Genomic DNA, 12,285 nt, shown 5'->3' on the forward strand with positions numbered 1-12,285 from the left:
CAGGACACACATGGGGAGCAGGACACACGCGGGAGCAGGACACACGCGGGAGCAGGACACACGCGGGAGCAGGACACACATGGGGAGCAGGACACACATGGGGAGCAGGACACACGCGGGAGCAGGACACACATGGGGAGCAGGACACATGCGGGAGCAGGACACACGCGGGAGCAGGACACACGCGGGAGCAGGACACACATGGGGAGCAGGACACACGCGGGAGCAGGACACACATGGGGAGCAGGACACATGCGGGAGCAGGACACACGCGGGAGCAGGACACACGGGGGAGTAGGACACATGCGGGAGCAGGACACACGCGGGAGCAGGACACACACGGGGGCAGGACACACATCGGAACGGGACACATGCGGGAGTGGGACACACGCAGGGAGTAGGACACACACGGGGAGCAGGACACACACACGGGGAGCAGGACACACACAGGGAGCAGGACACACGGAGCAGGACACACATCGGAACGGGACACACGCGGGAGCGGGACACATGCAGGGAGCAGGACACACGCAGGGAACATGACACACTCAGGCACAGGACACACGAGGGGAACATGACACACGTGGGAGCAGGAGACACATGGAAACAGGACACATACAGGGAGCAGGACACACTCAGGAGCAGGACACATGTGGGCAACATGACATACTCGGGAGCAGGACACACGGGGGAGCAGGACACACGCGGGGAACATGACACACTCAGGCACAGGACACACGAGGGGAACATGACACATTTGGGAGCAGGACACACGGGGGAGCAGGACACATGGGGGAGCAGGACACACGCAGGGAGCAGGACACACACGGGGAACATGACACACACAGGGAACATGACACATTTGGGAGCAGGACACACGGGGGAGCAGGACACACTCGGGAGCAGGACACACACGGGGAACATGACACATTTGGGAGCAGGACACACGGGGGAGTAGGATACACACAGGGAACATGACACACTCAGAAGCAGAACACATGTGGGGAACATGACATACTCGGGAGCAGGACACACGCAGGGAGCAGGACACACGGGGGAGCAGGACACACTTGGGAGCGGGACACACATGGGGAGCAGGACACACACGGGGAACATGACACACTCAGGGCAGAACACATGTGGGGAACATGACATACTCGGGAGCAGGACACACACAGGGAACATGACACATGTGGGAGCAGGACACACGGGGGAGCAGGACACACACAGGGAACATGACACACTCAGAAGCAGGACACATGTGGGGAACAGGACACACGGGGGAGCAGGACACACGTGGGGAACTGGACACACAGGGGAGCAGGACACACGCAGGGAGCAGGACACACGGGGGAGCAGGACACATTTGGGAGCGGGACACACGCGGGGAACATGACACACGTGGGGAACTGGACACATGCGGTGAGGTTCCTGCGCTGGGCTCCACATCTGACCCACAGTATCCTCAGCTGGGCTCATGAGCGCATTGGCTCGGCTGTGACCCTCCTGGCCGTGGCTGCCAGCAATGCCAAGTCTGCCCCTCAGCACCCTCGGCTCTCATACTCACGTGGGCACCAGTGTCCCCTGGAAGGCTCTGCGGGTCACAGACACAGCCTGGTGTTCCTCACTCAGGTGGTGGGATCGGGGGAGATGAGACTCTGTCTTTCCAGGTTCTCGGGGGTGTCCAGGGTTCAGGAATCTCCCGAAAAGCACTGGTGGGAACCATCCACTAGAATAGTGCGGTCATGCTCCGAAGAAGGAGCCGGTCCTTCCTGCGGGACCGCCTGGCACACCAGCTCTGCCCCTGCCCGTCCTCAGACTGCGACCTCTGAAGCCCCCCTTGCCAGAGTGAATACGGCTCTTTAGAGGCTCCACCCCAGGCGTGCGGGGCCCCAGACCTTCACAAGGCTGCCAGGCTGGCACACGTCTTCAAGGATGTACATTCCTGCGCCCCCTCCAATTGAGCGGGGGTTTCCCCGAGACCAGGACACTGACGGGCGGCCCGGGGTGCATGCAGAAGGTGACCCAGCTCCTTAAGCGGCCCTTTCAGTCCCTGATGAGGCCAGACTGAAAGCAATGAGTGTCCGTCAGAGGCCAGCACAGGCCAGCGTGAAGGACGAGGGTGAAGCGCTGGCAGTCAGGAGCACACGAGGGGTGCCGTGGACAGAGATGGGTCCTTGGCTTAGGGGAGCTCCCTCTGAGACTGTGTGATTTCTGCAGAAACAATCTTCTCTTTCACTCGTAAACAAGGGACAGTCAACGCCCCAACACCGGCCCCAGTGCAGGCTTTACCCCCGGGTCTCATTTTCCCTAAAGACAATAATGGGGTGCAACTTACGCTCTCATTAACAAGAACACACATGAACTTGCTCCCCACATGATGACCCGGCCCTGTCCTCCCAGTTGCTGGGAGGTAGGTCGGGTGGGACAGGAAAAGGAAACAGTAATGAAACTGCACTGAAATTCCGGGCACTCTCCCAGGCACGAAGGAAGTATTAGCATCATTAACATACACAAGGAAGATGAAATTTCCTGCTCTGTCTTAATGAGACAGTAAAAAATGTCTTTTCTTCAAGATTGCAAATGGATAAGAGCCCTTTAGAAAGAGTTCACAAGACTCATTGAAAGGCTGCAGCCGAAAGGGCCTGGGTATCACCCTGGCTGCCTCGCATTTCTATAAGGAGAGAAAGTCTTATTTTGTTACCAAGGGTGCAGCTGTTGTTTTACATCTCACCATGGAGGAATTTATCACTGAACGTGTCCACATTCACTTCAATGGACTTGGCTATAGACTCATGTTTCCTGGAAAGCCAGTTAAGATGCAAATTTTAAATATTTTATTTCTGAAAAGCAAAATCATTTTCTCCAGTAGAACACACTCAAATCAAATACCATACAACCTGGTTTCTGGGAAAGCATTTCTGGAAACATCTTTCCCCCAAATCCAAACAAGAACGTATAACTGTCTAAACGTGCCAGTGGTCAACCCAGTACACAGACAACAGCAAACACTCTCTGCTCCACTCACTACCTGCAAAACACCTTCAGCAGACATCCTCAGCTAGGGGAATACTTCGATTCACTTACAGGACGGGTAAAAAACAACATTTTGTTATTTGTAAGCCACAGAACTCAAGCACGTTTTACACACACTTGCAAAGTACCAGACCTGCCCCCCGCCACCCCTGCTTCCTTACGAGGATATTGTACTCACTGGCTTCCCAGGGACGATAGGGGGTCGTTATTTCTCATCTAAGCATCAGGCTCCAGAAGCGCATGTGCTCCACATGCTGCAACACACACACGCACGGACTTTATTCTGACATGTGCTCTGCGCTCACGTGGGTGCCGGTGGCTCACCTGGTCACTACAGGCTGGGTGGACGCCTCCCAGCAAAGATGCTGGTCCACGGAGGGCGTGGATCCCTGGGCCCCGGGGATGACAACCAGCCTCTCGGGGCGGGGGTCGTATTCCCACATGTGCCCCAGGAGCACAGACAGTTGAAAAATGACCTATGAACTCCCTACATCACAGCTCACTAAGGTGGCGTGTTAACAGTGACCCTGACTCTCAGAGAGGAGCCCTGCTGTCAGACAAGGGGAACTTCCCAGACTCTCAGCGAGGACCCCGAGCTCCCGCTCCGTCAGCACCCGGCATGGCCCACTGGATGGCCCTGGATGGTGCCGTCTGGGCTCCGTGTGGCCTTGGCCAGGCCCACAGCCCCTTACCTCAGAACAAAGCCACCCTGTGCGGTCGGCAGGGCCGGATGGACGTGGCTCTGGGACAGATGGTCACTCTCCCCGTTTAGAGAAGATAAAAAGGCTAAAGGAGAAACATCAGAGTGGGGTTTTGTTCTAAACCAGAGGAGGCTACGGCTCCCATTGGTCTCATGTTGGAGACCTCGTGACATGGGATCAGGCACATGTGACCTACTTTTTGCCCGCTCCCCTCGTTCCGCAGGAGGGTGCGCCCGGCGGACAGGCTGTCATTCCAATGACTCCGTCCCCCAACAGGGGCCACCGCACAGACTGCCGTGCCTGCAGGACATCGCGTGGCCGCTCACCCTGGAAAGGAGGGGGGCAGAGGCCTCAGGCCCCCGTCAATCAAAATGCAGCGCTGCAGACCCAAGCAGCCTCTTCTCAGCTGTGGCCGCGCTCGGGCTGGGTCCCTCCGCGACCGTCCGGAAGGTTTGGCCTGCGAATCCGCTCCTCTTCCCCGTTTCCTCCTCTGTGGTCAGGAGCTTCCAGATGCTGCCCCAGGAGTCAGTTACACAGGAGCTGAGCCTCGACTGAGCCCCGCTGCTGCCCAAGAGGAGCCAGCCTGACGGTGGGCTTCTCACCTAGGCGGTGAGATGAACGAACTGACCCAGACCTTGAGACTATGTGGAGGATGCAGCTGGTCCCCCATCAGAGCAGGCATCTGCCACCATGCATGAGAAGTGACTACTATTACCTCTCTCTCTCTCTCGACATCTCACCCCAAATCAGATGCAGATAAATGAAAAGACCAAGCCCCTAACCAACTGGCTGTGGGGAAACTTCACCCAAAGGACTCGCTGGCTGGGAGGATGGGCCTCGCTCTGCCGGGTGCTGTCAGGCCCTGCTGTGAGAGCCCGCAGGGCACGGGGGCGCCTCCTAAGAGAGCCTTGCAGGGTGCTGGGGCACTGTGCGTTGCCAGCAGAGGTGCACCCACAGGTGGCAGCATGCCAGTTTGCTGCCAGATCAGCCTGACTGTTCGTTACAGGAAAAAATGGAAAATGTGTGTAATGCAAACCACCAGTAACATCATCCCCAGAAAGACCACCAGTGAGAATGGGGTGTTTTGAAGTTGACCTACTCAGACATCTTTCCAGTAGGCATGTATCATTGTATTTTTAACATAAATAGGACCAAGTCACCCATGATTGTTCTTTTTCCCTACTTGACATTTTACATGAAGTATTTTTCTATGTTTCTGTATATAAATCTGCACAGTAATGGTCAAATTTCCCATGGTATCAAACTGTAAGCATAAGATTTTGTGCATTTAATTTTAAGCATTTTCATGCATAAGGATATAGTCAGCTGCAAGGACTGTATGCTCTGTGTCCCTGAATCATTATCTTAAATAATGCTTTCATAGTAATCTTTGGGCGGACCTGTCTCTGTCATCTTTTATCAACTTGGAACGTTTCTTTATAGAAGGAAGGTCCAAGGACACGTGCTTGAGGCTCTGGTGTGGGTGACAAACGGGCCCACCAGCAGCAGTCCCGAGATGAAGGGCCCTTCCCTGTGCTCCGGCCCACCCTGGGGAGCCTGTTAGCGGTGCCACTGAGCTCCGAGACCTGGGATGCCAGTGCCAGAGGCTGGGCAGGGATGGAGGAGACCGGGAGCCCTGTGGCAGGCCATTCGTTGTTGGCTCATCCAGTGCCCACAGCCGCTCCGTGAGGGACAGACAGAGCAGTCCTGTCACTCTGGGTTCGCTCATGGTCGGAGGGCATGGGCCGCCGAGGGCCCCCTCTTGGTCACTGGGGAAGCACTGAAAGGACTGGGCACTGGCCTTTGGGCCTGGAGGGAGGGCAAGGTGAGCAAGTGGCCACAGTGAGGCTGTGCAGGGTGGGGGGTTCACAGCAAGTGGAGGAGCTGTCAAGGAGCCTGCCTGACTTTGTGCAGGGGTGCAGGGGGTGGCTGGTGCCGACTCTTTGAAGGTGTGACATGGACACGAACAGTGAGCAGGGGGCATGAAGAACCAGAGTCATGGCTGAAGAGAAGGTGAGGGCTCGGGGACATAAAGGTGGCCAGAGGCCCAGCCAGGATGTTGGGGGAGCTGGGGATGGTGGCATCCAGGGCGTGGGGCTGGATGCAGCTGGGCAGACATGGTCAGGACAGGATGGCCCTGCCAGCTGTGCCTGCCTTGCCCATGGGGGCAGCTGGCAAACACTGGGGGAGGCAGAGAGGCCAGTGGGGGCCCCTTGACTCCTGCAGTTGCCAAGCTGCAGCCCGGCCTGGGGGTGCTCCTGGTCTGTCCTCCACGTGGTCCCCAAGAACCCCGGTCAGATGGTCGGTTTACATAACCAGCCTCGCTCCTGACCACAGCCCGGGATGCGCCAGCTGTGTGGAAGGAACCATCCATCCAGCTCCTGTCCAGACCCAGCACTGCCTCCCGGTAATTGGTCCCTGACTCTCCTGCAAACAGGTACCTGGAGGCTGAAATGTTTACACCTTCCTCGGTACAAAGCAAAGATCAAAACAACTCTGTGCAGGCACCACAGGGTTAAACATGCTGAGCTGCAAGTAAAAAAGCAAAATAAAGCCAGGCAGACAAGATCTGGGCAGCAGGAGAGAAGCTGGAGTGGACAACATTGAAATATCAGAAAGTCAGGCCCAAGTTTTGTGACATTTTAAAGACACAGGTGTCTTCCTGAAAACCACCTGGAGACAGGCTGACTCGGAACCTATATGACGTGTTATGTCATGAATTTGGGTTAACAAATCACAGCTGAAAATTGGTCCTCAGTGGCCGCCTTGTGGCCCTGGGTAAACTAGGCGCCCAGCCTGGAATGTACTCTTCAGGCTTCAGCAACACCCTTGCAAACTTAAACGCATGGGTGAATAAACCAGAACTGGCCTGGAGAGGACCACGCCTGAGAGCTGAGCAAGAAACCTCAAAGGCTTTCTTTACAGGTGACACGCTGAGGTCAGAGACAGTCAGTGCTACGGGCTCGGGACCCAGGAGGCCCTAGGAGAACTCAGGCCTCAGGGTGCAGGGTAGACGGCAAGGTGGCACGCGGAACATGCAGGCTCTGGCACACAAGCACACGGGCTCTGGTACCCACCCCCACCCCCAACCCCCACGAGGCAGGACGGTCAGCAGGGCCGGGCCGCCTGCAGCACGAGCAACAGGGCCCTACATGAGGCTGGAGTCCCTCAGCGCCGGTAACAGGGCCGGCTCTTCAGACTCCCCGCTTGCTGGGTGAGGCCACTGAGGCCTGGCAACGGGGCACACATAGGGGAAGGTGTCCCATGTGCCTCGGACATTCCAGGGAAGAAGCTGTGGAGAACCCTGTCTGCCTCAGCCGAGACCGGCTTCTCCAAGCTTTGTGTCACCGGATGCGACCCTTCAAGGGTCGGTGGGAATGCTGCTCCTGCCGGGTCACGTGCAGCACCTCGCTTCTCCGCTCAGGTTTCCTGCTCGTGGCGTGCGCTCTCACCCTGGCATGGCCCCCGGCTGATGCCGCTTCAGGGGTTAAAGAGCGACACCTGCCTGGCGCCACGCACACACACTCCCTGGTTCCAGGGCTGAGTCTGACTCTCTGCACTCCTGGTAACTGGACACACGGACACGCGCCGCTTCCTGGCCACTCACCTTCCCCCATAAGCAGGCTCGACGCGTCAGAGCAGATCCATAGACAGCGCGCGGGTTCACCCTCGGGACCTAGAGCATCAGAGCTGCCTCTGGCGACTCGCGGGAGGGCTGGCGGGTCGTGGGGCCCCGCGACCTGGAACACAAGAACATGGGGCGCGTGAGCTGACTGGTGAGCACCTCGCACCTCGGACCAAGCCTCCACAGAACAGCAGCGTTTCTTAGGACTTGGCTGTGAGACATGTGGGATGTGATGAAGTGCCTGTGAGGGCTCATCCTGGGACCAGCCCTCTGCCCTGAAGGAGGAGGCTCCACAGACCGGGGGGCTTCTGTCTCATAGACGAGCAGGATGGAAGCAGAACTTGGCCACACTGTGCACACTTCTGAGAATATAAGTGAAACAGCCAAACTCCTACTTATTTAGCATATACATACATACTGATTTTTTTTCTAAAATTATGAAATTATATACTCACTTAAGTACATTTCTGGTTTCCTACTTTTTACAGCTGGTATTATCATTTCATTGAAACCCTTCCCTCTCAGCAGGCAATCTGTCCATCTAGTCTTTCCCAGAGTGTACCATTTTCTCCTTGATCTAAGTTTCTAGACTTCTCACTTTTTGGATCCACGTTTGTTGCCCAAATAGGAAATTTCATCCCCAGGCACAAGAACTCGTGGTCATGACGTCACCCTCTTTGCTGCTTGTCAAGTCCAGGAGTATGTTTAGATCTCCGCGCCCTCTTGTCAGACCTCTGCACCTTAGAAGGCTTTGTTACAATGGCGTCCACCCTTTGGAATTGTGAGGTCAGAGCACCAGAAACAAAGAGAAGCCCGTGTTAAACGTCTCTGCCTTTCTCTGTGTCAATCAGGTAACCGTTTTAGGTAATAAACAACATGACTGTGTCTGTTTCAAGGTCAAATATTCTTATCCATATAATCTGTCAAGGTTTGAAATGAAATAAATGAGAATACAGGACATGTAAGGAAACGCCATGAAAGACGACATTGAACAAAACCTCCCTCTTTCACAGAGGCAGACGGTGTCCCCGCTGGTGCAGTGAGAGAGTCTGCGTGTTGCTGACTGGAGGATCAGAGAGGCCTGAAGCTCACGAGTGGGAACTCATGAGGAAGCAATGGAAGAATTCTCAGCAAGGGAGCCAAAACAATCCCTGAGAAAGGAACAGTCTTTTCACATGGTGCCGGGAAAACTGGTATCACACATGCCAAAGAGTGAACTTGGAGCCTTACCTCACAACATATGCAGAAATTAACTGAAAATGGGTCAGAGACCTAGGCTTAGGAGCTAAAACTGTAAACATCTTGAAAATACTGGAAGAAAAATCTTCATGATACTGGATTTGGAATGATTTTGTGGATCTGACACCAAAAAGCACAGACAGCAACAAACAAGTAGATGAACTGGACTTCATCAAAATTAAGAACTTCCGCGCATTGAAGGGCACTAACAGGAAAGTGAAAACACAACCTACACAACAGGAGTGAATATCCGCAAATCAGACCCCTGAGCAGAGTTAATATTCAGACTGTATGTGGAGCTTCCACAACTCAATAATAAAAAACCTAAAAATATACAAAGGATTTGAGTATATATTTCTCTAAGGAAGATAAAGAAATAGCCAGTAAGCATGGGAAAAATAACTCAACATCATTGGGTATTAGAGAAGTGTAAGTCAAAACCACAGTGAGCTACTTGAAGTGATGTCATGAAGCTCATGTCATGAAGCTCAGTCATGTCTGACTCTTTATGATCCTGTGGACTGTAGCCTGCCAGGCTCCTCCGTCCATGGAATTTTCCAGGCAATGATACTGGAGTGGGTTGCCATTTCCTTCTCCAGGGGATCTTCCCAACCCGGGGATCGAACCCGGGTCTCCTGCACTGCAGGCAGACTCTTTACCGTATGAGCCACTAGGAAAGGCCCGTGAGCTACTTAGAGTGGCTGTAATAGCAATAACAGTAACAATAATGAAAATGATAATAAGAAAAAACAGAAAATAACAAATGTCAGCAAGGACATGGAAAAACTGGAGTCTTCATATATTGCTGGTGGAAATACAAACTGGTGTGACCACTTGGGAAATCAGTCTGGCAGCTCCTCAAAAAGTAAAACCTAGAGTTACCATATGGCCTAGCAACCCTACTCTGAGGCTCATACCCAAGGGAGTGAAGATGTACATCTACACAAAGCCTTGCACCTGGGCGTTCACAGAAGCACTGTCCCAGACAGTCAGAAAAGTGGAAGGAACCCAGCATGCATCAACTGATGACGATGGATCAACAAACGGTGGCATATCCTTACAGCGGGACATTATTCAGTTGCAAAAAGGGGTGAAGAACTGATATGCACTACAATGGGGATGAAGCCTGAAGACATAACATGAGGGGCAAGAAGGCAGACACAGAAAGCCATGTGTGTGATCCTGTTTAGAGTAAACGTCCAGAACCAGGACAGAAAGCGACCCACAGTCCTAGGGCTGAGGAGAGAGGGCTGTGAGATGAGCGTGGGGTTCCTTTTGGGGCAATGAGAACATTCTGGATTAGACAGTGGTGATGGATGCACACCTTTGTCAGATGCTAAAAACAACTAAAATGTACACTTGTATGAATTGTATGGCATGCGAATTATACTCAAATAAAAAAACAAAGGTAATTAATAAATGCCAGCAATGCAAGAGGCCCTGGGTTCAATCCGTGGGTAGGGAAGATCCCCTAGAGAAGAGAATGGCAATCTGCTCCAGTATTCTTGCCTGGAGAATCCCTTGGACAGAGGAGCTCGGGGAACTACAGTCCATGGGGTCATAAAGGGAATGGAAGAGACCTTGTATTAAACATCACAGAGTTACCCTGTGTCTACTCCACCCTTAAAGGAACTGCACCGGAATGACGCTCACAAACGGCGCAGACATACAAGCACTGAGAAGTCAGGAGGAGAGAGGAGAACCGACAAAGATATGTCAGCGCACCCCTGGGATTTGGGACACGGGTGAACACGAGGTAAATGAGAAGCAAAGCAAAGACAGGAAAACTGCAGCCTCTAACAGGGCTGAATGGGGCAGCTGGCTGTTCACCCCGCATCCCAGGAAGAGCAGGACTGTGCAGAGTGGCTCCACGGGCCAGGGGTACGAGGCAGGTGAAAACAACTGTGACAATGAGAATGGTCTGTGAGGAAGCCTCGGGGCCACGAGTGCCACAGCACCGTGGCCACCATCCAGCACTCCGAGACAACCCGAGGTTTCCTCTCGGGAGTGGGTGACTCTGCAGGATAGAAATGCCGACGCGGACCTGGGATTGTCACGGGGAAGAGAACGGGAGAAACACGAGATCCCATGCCTCTCCCAGGGCTGCCGGTGCCCCAGCACACAGGGTCCCCCTCGCTGCGAGCCACACAGAGTAGAAAGACTGTGACAGTGGTTTCTGATGAAAATGTAAGAAAGCCTGAAACTAACAAGCTGAAGGACATTCCATTTGAAATTGACTTCCTCTGAGAACTCGCTTACTAGACACGTAGCCCCAACAAGGCACCACGTCTGGTAACGGCACCAGACCAGCAGGCTGGAAAGTGACGTGACAGACCCGTGTGCGTGGTGACCCACTTCTTTCAATATCAGCAGCACACTTCAGAGGGTGGGGGCACCGAGCTCCCTGCAGAGTGAGGTGTTAGTGCCGGGAAGGTCTCGGAGCAAAGCCTCTGTCGTTCTCTCTTCCAAACTTAACTGGTGTCGGGAAGGGGGTGACAGAGGAGATAATGTGGGGTCCGTGACCCCCTCCTCGCCACTACGGCCACCCCTCACTGCACAGCCCACTCGGTGACAACAGGAGCGATGGTTTTCAGCATCTTGCTGAACAGACCACCACAACAAATCAATTTCAAAGGAACAGAGCCCGAGGACAGCTTGTGCCCTCACAAGCACAGTCCAGACAAAGCGGCCTGCTGAGCCGTAAACGACTCACACACACATACAGGCAGACACATGCGCGTGCCTGTGGGGGCATGAGAGGCTCCCATTGGCATCTACGCCTTCATGTGGGACCTGGCTTCTATGGATATCTGAGAAGACGCCCAGGGGCAGTGCTGTCCTCTGCCCTGCTGAGCATCCTCCCAGGAAGGCTGGGTGACAGGAGGGGAGTGGGCCAGGAGAGGAGAAGGGACAAGAGAGGAGAGGGGACAAGAGAAGAATGGGGCTGGAGAGGAGGGGGGACAGGAGAGGAGGGGGGGCAGGAGAGGAGAGGGAGTCAGGAGAGGAGGGGGGACAGGAGAGGAGGGGACAGGAGAGGAGGGGGAGTCAGGAGAGGAGGGGGACAGGAGAGGAGGGGGAGTCAGGAGAGGAGGGGACAGGAGAGGAGGGGACAGGAGAGGAGGGGGGACAGGAGAGGAGGGGACAGGAGAGGAGGGCGGCAGGAGAGGAGGGCGGCAGGAGAGGAGGGGGACAGGAGAGGAGGGGGGACAGGAGAGGAGGGGACAGGAGAGGAGGGCGGCAGGAGAGGAGGGCGGCAGGAGAGGAGGGGGACAGGAGAGGAGGGGGGACAGGAGAGGAGGGGACAGGAGAGGAGGGCGGCAGGAGAGGAGGGCGGCAGGAGAGGAGGGGGACAGGAGAGGAGGGGGGACAGGAGAGGAGGGGACAGGAGAGGAGGGGGAGTCAGGAGAGGAGGGGGGACAGGAGAGGAGGGGGAGTCAGGAGAGGAGGGGACAGGAGAGGAGGGGACAGGAGAGGAGGGGACAGGAGAGGAGGGGGGACAGGAGAGGAGGGGACAGGAGAGGAGGGCGGCAGGAGAGGAGGGCGGCAGGAGAGGAGGGGGACAGGAGAGGAGGGGGAGTCAGGAGAGGAGGGGACAGGAGAGGAGGGGGTACAGGAGAGGAGGGGACAGGAGAGGAGGGGGGACAGGAGAGGAGGGGGGACAGGAGAGGAGGGGGAGTCAGGAGA

The 12,285-nt window shown here is 55.1% G+C and overlaps 1 protein-coding gene across 15 annotated transcripts in view; it reads right to left on the minus strand.

Annotated features, from left to right (window-relative positions):
* The window catches only part of PCBP3 (poly(rC) binding protein 3), a 222,884-nt gene that overhangs the window by 49,453 nt on the left and 161,146 nt on the right, over window positions 1–12,285 (minus strand). For all 15 annotated transcript variants that reach the window (XM_043875186.1, XM_043875184.1, XM_043875183.1 and 12 more), the window contains one exon: window positions 7,345–7,477. In XM_043875186.1, coding sequence (XP_043731121.1) covers window positions 7,345–7,354 — 10 coding nt within the window. In that variant the 5' untranslated portion in view covers window positions 7,355–7,477. The remainder of the gene's footprint in view (window positions 1–7,344; window positions 7,478–12,285) is intronic.

This window comes from Cervus elaphus, chromosome 19 (genome assembly GCF_910594005.1).
Source record: "Cervus elaphus chromosome 19, mCerEla1.1, whole genome shotgun sequence".
NCBI classification, from domain to species: Eukaryota; Metazoa; Chordata; class Mammalia; order Artiodactyla; family Cervidae; genus Cervus; species Cervus elaphus.